The sequence below is a fragment of the Enoplosus armatus genome, chromosome 10, assembly GCF_043641665.1.
Source record: "Enoplosus armatus isolate fEnoArm2 chromosome 10, fEnoArm2.hap1, whole genome shotgun sequence".
NCBI lineage: Eukaryota > Metazoa > Chordata > Actinopteri > Centrarchiformes > Enoplosidae > Enoplosus > Enoplosus armatus.
Window position 1 is genome coordinate 14,431,554 of NC_092189.1, and position 8,198 is coordinate 14,439,751.

At 39.2% G+C, this 8,198-nt stretch overlaps 1 protein-coding gene across 2 annotated transcripts; it reads left to right on the top strand.

Moving 5' to 3' along the window:
• The first annotated feature begins 3,492 nt into the window (after window positions 1–3,492).
• On the top strand, window positions 3,493–7,968 carry LOC139291531 (UDP-N-acetylglucosamine transferase subunit ALG13). Of its 2 annotated transcripts, XM_070913590.1 has the most exons (5): window positions 3,493–3,651; window positions 6,015–6,181; window positions 6,875–6,876; window positions 7,463–7,601; window positions 7,685–7,968. In XM_070913590.1, exons 1-5 carry the CDS (start codon window positions 3,571–3,573, stop codon window positions 7,794–7,796), a joined length of 501 nt encoding a protein of 166 aa, XP_070769691.1. In that variant the 5' UTR covers window positions 3,493–3,570; the 3' UTR covers window positions 7,797–7,968. The 2 variants fall into 2 exon arrangements, with proteins under 2 accessions (XP_070769691.1, XP_070769690.1); XM_070913589.1 differs by lacking the exon at window positions 6,875–6,876 and having other exon boundaries at window positions 6,015–6,177.
• The last annotated feature ends 230 nt before the right edge of the window (window positions 7,969–8,198 follow it).

The window sequence follows — 8,198 nt, forward strand, 5'->3', positions numbered from 1 at the left end:
TATGAGGCTTCAGCAGTCACAGTTGGACAAATCAAGTGAGTATCTGTCGTGTTTTAGTCTTTTAGCGTGAAATCCTGTCTTTGTTTCCCCTGATGGTGTTTTCTTGCTGAGCGACAGGAACTCAACAAAGGAGTTTTGTCCTACAGAGTAACTTTGAACAATACCCACTTATATTAACTCAGACTGCTGAAGCCTCATGTTAGCTTCAGCTGAACTTTCAGATGCATTTTTAAACTAAACAAAGGCTTCAACATTCAACAAGTCACAATATGAAGTGATCAATTCACAGCCAGTAGGGTCAGGAGGAACAAGCACACTGACCAATAACTCTTTCAACGTACAAGTGGGCCTGTGAATATTTTATACAGACTTGTATAGAAAATGTGAAACTATTCTTTGTTAGCAACCAAACAGTAGATCCTCATCTCATATAAGATTAACTTATTTGTAAATCATTACAATCAATTTGCTCTCTGAGCCCACATTTCACACCTTGTTTTGTTTGAAATATAAAAAATGTGTTGTTAATTTGTTTGCTAGTACAAACTGAAATATGTGTAAGTTTTAAAACTTTTTCCAGTAACTCTGCCATATGTAAGTAGCAAGTAGTATGATCCCACATAATGACATATGTGATGTTTCTGGTTATATCTGACGAAGAGAAAACGAGGAGTTAAAACTTTATGAAGCTACATTGTCTAAAAATACCAACTCTCAGAAACAGGCTACACTTTCCACTTCCTCCTTTGTGTGTGTGTGTGTGTGTGTGTGTGTGTGTGTGTGTGTCTTTTCATGCACCAGGCTGGCACAGTGCAGTCGAGTTGCTGTGTGCTTTGCAAGTTTTTATTCTTGCATTTGTCACACTTGGTACTGCTGTAGTTTTCACATCCCACGGAGCACAAAGCTGGCTCCTCTTCCTCCTCTCGCTCTGTGGTTGTCAGGTGGAGCTGCTGGGTGCTCGCTGAGCCTGTGCATCCTTCACAGAGCTGACGTCTCTGAGTGTCTCGTCCTGGTTCCTGCTGGGTTTATCTCCGTCCACACCACAAGAGAAATGTTAAAACAAAACTGCCACCAGGCCATCAGCTGCCTGCGGCGCGCTGTTGCCAAGCTGCAACAAAAGAAATTCATCTCACACAAAAACATGATTATCTCTAAGAGAGTAACCCGTTTGTTATTGCTCTGGATTATTTGGGCATTTCTGTCTTCCCTGGTGCTCACAATGTCTTATTTGTGTAGAATATAAATAGACCAAGTTACTTAATTACTGAATTACATAGTAATTTTGTGTGTTGATTTATGGACTGATTAATTCAATTAATGAATAAGCTTTGGTGATTTGCAGGTGAAAAGAAATTTGAGCAGCTACATTTGGTTGACAAGTCAAAGTCTGTTTGACACCAAGGTTGCATAAAAACGTTCAGTGATGGAAGAAATATTCAGATCTTTAACTTTAGTAATAATAGTAATACAGCAATGCAAAAATACTCAATCATAAACAAAGATCCTGCCTTTGATATTTTACTTTAAATAAAAGCAGTATCAGTAGTAGTAACAGAAGTATCAAAAGTAAGTTTATTATGCAGCACAGCGGCTTCTGTTGCCTATTGTATTAGTATTAGGGATTAATGATTAGTGAATTTATCATTTATGTTATATTCTTAGTGACAATGTGTAAGAAGAATATTACGTTGCAACCGGTTGAGGTGGAGCTAATTTAACTTAACATATACTGTTGAGTAGGTTAACTGTTACAGTTTTCGTCTTTATTGTCCCACAAGAGGACGACAGCAGCATAAAAGCATAAATCATAAGCACAATAAAGCAATAATTCATGTGATAAAAGCAAACTGCAGAAATAGCCGAAAATGAAATCAATCAAGTAAAGTCCAATTTTTTAAAATTGTACTTGTTTCACATTTAAATGCTCTTGAAACAACAGTTATATGTCGCCTCACATGTAATTAAATGTAGCCCATTTGTACCTCAGTCACAGACATCTTCTGACCTACACGTTCCCCCCTGAGTTCATGTGAGGCAGCTCATCACTGAGGGTGTATGAAGATAAAACACTGCCAGCGGTGATAATGTGCCCCCGGAGCCCAGCTGTCAGTGTCAAGTACAGACTTTAATGCTCTGATTCCTCTGTGGAGCTCTGTCAGCAGGTTTGCTGGTGTACACCTGCATGTCCCAGGTACAGGAAGTCTCTACATCACACGCTGCACAGAAAGCGTTCGTGCTTGCTCGTCATAAATTGAGAGGACAGCAACTCTTTGAAAGAGGAGGCACTTATTCACTGTCACTTAAAGGTCAGGGTTCAAAATGGGGAACAGGTGCTCGACTCAGTCGTGTCCAACAGTTTGTCTCATGCACAGGGAGCAGGTCTTGTGTCCCAGGTGTCGAAAACAAGTGACTCTGGACATGATATGAGACGTCCGGAGTGACCTATTGGCCCAGAAAATGTAACTGTGAGAAATCGGTTTGTTTTGGACTGAATCCTGAATCTGTTCACATCCTCAATAACCAACAGTCCAGTCTGCGTGTGCAGACCAGCACAGTTCCTCAAGGCTCAACGCTGGACTTGATATAATCAACATCAGACTTTGCATTCCTTGCTGGTTTCGAGTCAATGTAATAAATACTTTTAGGTGTCACTGCTTTGTCTTGCTGTTAAGTTTTCCTTCTTTACAACCTTCTTATGCCATTAAGCGTCTTATTCTACCTGTCCTTTAGCTGTGGATCTCAATGTACTTACACACAAAACAATTTACAGGAAGATAGAAATAGACATACAATTAAAAACAAGGACAACTAAGCTGAACAGGTAAAACTAAAACCATTATGTACATACAAGTAGGTGAAATATATATAAAGAAAGCAACAATGTCTGAAAACAAGTCAATTGTGAACAAATACAAATAGTGCAAAGAATAAATATTGAAATATTGAATTCACAGTCGTATCTCACTGATGCAGGTGTTATTGTTGTATTCTTCAGTAAGGTCACCAGATTGTTTGTTTGTTCTTTGTCATATTTTTGAAACAAAATGTCAGTTCAGTCTGAATATCAGGCCACAGTAATGATAATAAATAATCGATTTAAATTGAATAAGTAGTGAATTAAGCTCTTAAATTATAGTTTTTTTTTATTTTGATCCATAATTTGTTTAATCACACTGGGTTATTTCTTTATGCAGTGACTATGATTATGAAAATTCAAATATCTTGAAACCTCTTTCTCGAGGTATATTTGAATGTTTCATAATAATTAATTACTATATTTCATGTATCACTGGACAGGAAATAAGCTCAAAGGCATTAAAAATGAGTTTTAAACTGGTATTTTTCCACGCTGCAGCCTCAGACACGACTGTGCGTATGAAACAGTTACAGCTCCGGACCTCTAGGTGGCAGCATGACGTGTGCCACAGGCAGGGCTGTGACGTCACCGGCGTGAAGCGGAAGTAACTGTCAGGTCTGTAGCTGGAGGTTGAAGATGTGCTGTGAGAGGAGGCTGCAAAGTGTTTAACAATACTTACAAACCTCACGACTGACAGCTTCGCTCGGGCAGCCATGAAGACAGTGTTTGTAACCATCGGCACCACGAGCTTTGATGAGCTCATTGAAAGCATCACGTGTCCAGAGTCCGTGCAGGTGAGTGCAGTTGGTTGTAGGTAAGCTAACAGAGACACCACTGGACTTGTTTCCTGTTCCATACTACATTACTACGATATATTATCCTCAGTGGTGGAGGGCGTATTCAAATCACTTCAGTTAAAGTACCACACTATGAAAATACTTCATTACAAATTAAAGTCCTGCAGTCAATATTTTACTTAAGTAAAAGTGCTGCATTTTTAGCAACAGTGTACTTAAGCTTACTTCACGTAAGTATCAAGTAAAAATTCTCATTATGCAGAATGGCCCCGGTCAGTGTTATATTATATTATTGGACCAGAATCAGAATCACAATCAGAAACTGTTTATTGCCAAGTAACATACATTACAAGGAATTTGCCGTGGTCTGAAGGTGCTATTGTTTTGACAACAAATATGTAGAATATGAAAGGTAAAATAAGAATAAAAATAAAAATAAGATAAGATAAATAACAAACAGTGCAGTGACCAAAATAAAGTAAAGTGTCCAGTAGGGGGTGGGTGCGTTAATGTAACGCAGGGGGGACAGGGGTGATGTACGTTAATGTAACGTGTAACTTGTGTTTGTGTTGGGGGGGGTCAGTTTAAGTTTGTCAGGTTGACTGCGGAGGGGAAAAATCATTGCATGAATTTCATGAGCTCTACTCTGGTGAAAGAGCTCCGTGAACCAAAACAAGAAACGCTATTTACAAACAAAACAAGGCAAAACAATGCGCTTCAACAGACCGTGGCAGCCATCTGCGGCGCCATCTTGGATCTCTGGATAATTATTGATGAATCAATATTTAAGTGTTAATGTTGTAACTTCGTTCTAATGTTAACTACTAAATTGTTAGCTTGTTTAATCAATAATAGTGCCTCATATTTTATAAAATGATCTTATAATTTCTGCGTGAAATCTTTATCTGAAAAGTAACGAGTAACTATAGCTGTAAAATAAATGTAGTGGAGTAAAAAGTATAATATCTCCCTCTGAAATGTAGTGTAGAGCAGAAGTACTTGAGTAAATGTGCTTAATGAGTTTCCACCACTGTGTATACTACTAACACAGTGGATTTCGAGTACTTTATATAGGGCGTTCATGCTAGAAAATTAATCAAATTAATAGACGTTTTTCACAGCAGATCTTTTGAGTATTAGAAATAGTGAAGGAAAGGAGATAATGAAATGCTGAATGTAACATAATTAAAAGCCAGACTAAGAAATATTATTTAATATTTGTTAAAGAGCCACAAGGTTATCAACCACCTTGAGATTGTCTGGGAGGTAATTCCACAGTTTGGGGCCGTAGCATCTGGAAGCTGAACCTGAACTGAATTGCAGGGATGGTAGTAAGTTATAACGATCTAAGTGATCTGGCTGGAACATATCTAATGATCAAATTGCTGAAGTAAACAGGGACAAGTTCATGGAGACATTTAAAGACTAAATTAGAATCTTAAGGAGACACATATCCAGTGCAAACGTTTCAGAAGTGGATTGTTGTGGTCTCCCCTCCTGGTTCTGGTCAAGGTCCTAGCAGCAGCGTTTTGCGGACAATAGACCATAACAGGAATCCAGTCGAGTTAAAACAATCGAATGTGTGACTTTCTCGCTGCCAGCTAAAGAGAGCGCTGTCAGATTGCATGCCAAATTTGTTTTTCAGTGTGGTATTGATCTATTGGTCTAATGTCCTACAATGCAGTGCGCAAGGGAAATCGGAGGAGCTGCTTATAGGCGGAAGAAATAACAAACTCATGCTGTGCAGCCATACATTGAAAAAAACTCAAAGAACTTTATTTTTAATTCTAGATGACATCCCAAATTTTCCAAAGATACGAAATATGTCAGGTTGAATTTGGGTGAAATATATCTAGAATGTTTTGATTTGATGGAATGATGCAGCTTTAAAAACACGTATTCTTGGGTTTAAATGTGTCACTCAGTATAAACATCATATATCCTCAATGAAGATCTGGAACAAGCTGATGCAGTGTGGGATAAGCTCATATTTCCAACCTTAAAGCTGCATTAATATTATGAAAACTGTACGTTAAGAGGTTAAAACATTATATGAAATTGGGACTCGGCTCTGTCTAAGTGCTGATAATCTGTGTGAAAATAACAGCCACAAAATGACAAATATGAAACCAACACTGTGATGCAGGAATGATGGGGAAACTCAGAATACTTCAAATCTTCACAGTGGTTTTTAAATTTTGTGTGAAATCCATTTTCCAGGACTTTGGTCTTGAAATGGCAGCAACATAACTTTATTATCCAAACAGTGCTTCTCTATAAAACAGCTTGATCAACTCAAAGTGTGAATTTGTGAACTTGTGACCAGTTTTATTATCATGTATTTATTTTCCTCCCCACAGGCTTTAAAGGCTCGTGGATATGAGCGTTTGGTTCTGCAGGTCGGAAGAGGGTCTCTTCTTCCAGATGCTGACAGCTGTCCACACGTCAGACTGGAGGCTTTTCGATTCAAAGACTCAATAGCAGAAGACATCAAGCAGGCGGACCTCGTAGTCAGCCATGCAGGTGAGTAAAACATCAAAAACCTTGAGCACACTTGCTCATCTCAGCACAATACACTCAGTGTTAACTCTCACAGGAGTAAATAGAGGCTACATATTAAAGCAAAAGCAAATACAGGTATGTCAGCAGTGTGCAAACATTAAACAGAAAACTGATGAGCAGAGCGTCAGCAACAAACCGATACAACATGAGGGCGTCAGAGGGCGTACAGCAAACTGTTAAGGACAGGAGGATATTGACGCAAATATTAAACTACATTGTTGTAGTCACATAGAAAAGGCTTACTTGCCTCCTGTGAATGTTTTTGGCTCAACGCTCTAAAACATAATCCACAAATTAGATTGTAGTTTGGACCGCTGTTGTTTGTGTCTTTTCAGGTGTGTTTGCTCCTTTCTTCTGAAGCAAAGCTGCTGCTAGCTGGAGTGAGCCATGTAGTCTTTGGTTTGACGTCTGGTGAGACTGATAGCTGGGCAGAGATGAAGATGATTATTGAGGATGACCTTGTGTCTATTTGGTAAAGGAAGCTGAGGTTTGCTTCATCCTGTTTTTTGTATCTCACCGGGTCTGTGTTGTAGCCACCAAGACAATGCTGTCATGTTTTGTGATTTTGTAAGGGCTGAACTACAGTGATCATTAATGATGAAGGGAGGACAGTTGTGTGTGAGGTTGGACTCGGACTGTCAGAGTCCACAAGGTACAGAGGTGGATGTCCCTGCTGAACCACAGAGGTTGCACTGTTCTCACCAGCACTTCTTCACTAATGGAGGATTGATTCTTATTTTTTTACAGCAACAAACCTCTTTATTAACAAGAAATGAGCAGGAAAGTCATGGGCGAGAGTGTTTGTTTGTTAATGAGGTCAAATCTTACCTAAGGAGGAGAAGTACTAAAGGATCATATTAATGTTTGTGAAATTTGACCCAGTTTACTGCAAATGATATACATGTCACACGTCACACAAAAGCTTGTAGTAGTTTTTGTAAACTTGCTTGTGTCCGATGACAGAATCAGAAATACTTTATTGATCCCTGGGGGGGAAATTGCTGTCCCTGTTCATGTTTGCTTCTGGGTTTAATTTTCCAACAACACTTCATGCCACATTAACAGTTGAAATGAACCGCATTATGAGCTGAACCACCTACAAACAATAAAAATAATGATGATACCAACACATTTTTTCAGCCGTATCTATGTCACGTTGTTGTTCACCTCCAGGAATAGAAACCAGCAGTTGCATAAACACAGACCGACTTCTTGTCGTGCATAAGGATCTTGTTTTTCTCCTCAGGGGCAGGAAGTTGTTTGGAGGCGCTCGGGGCAGGCAAGCCTCTGCTGGTCGTCGTCAATGACAAGCTGATGGACAACCACCAGCTGGAGCTGGCCCAGCAGCTACACATGGACTCCCACTTGTTGTACTGCACGTGCAGGTATGTGTTTCTCAGAGGCCTGGTACTCTTTATACATGTGAGGTTACATGTGTGACACCCCCCCTCTTTGTTATATCTCTCAGCACTCTGACAGAAACACTGAGGACCATGGATCTCTCTGTTCTCCGGCCCTTCTTGCCTGGACAGCCGAAGCATTTTGCGAACTTTCTAGACAAAGCTCTCGGTGTTAAGTGAAACTTAACTTCACAGGACTGCTTCTTTTCGGTTACACTGAAGTTTGAGGATGTTGTAGTAGATTATGATTGTGAGTGTACAGCACACAACCGACATTGTTCAGTTCAGTTTCAGTTTATTCCCAAAACAGTTAAAATATAGGAACATTCCTATAAGACATAATGGAGATTGTTGAGTGTTTTCTATTTTTGTATATAATAATAATAAATGTCTAATTTCAAATCCTTATGTGTCCTGTGAACTATGTGTATATTCTAGATTTTGTTTTTTTAAATGGTTTCATACAAGTAGAAGAAGAAAAAAACACGAGTCAAGTAATACACAGCAGTTCAGAGGGCTGAAGGCGTAGCTAGCTGCACTTTGGGATGGAACAAAGGCCGCATTGGTTTAGTTCAAGACAAA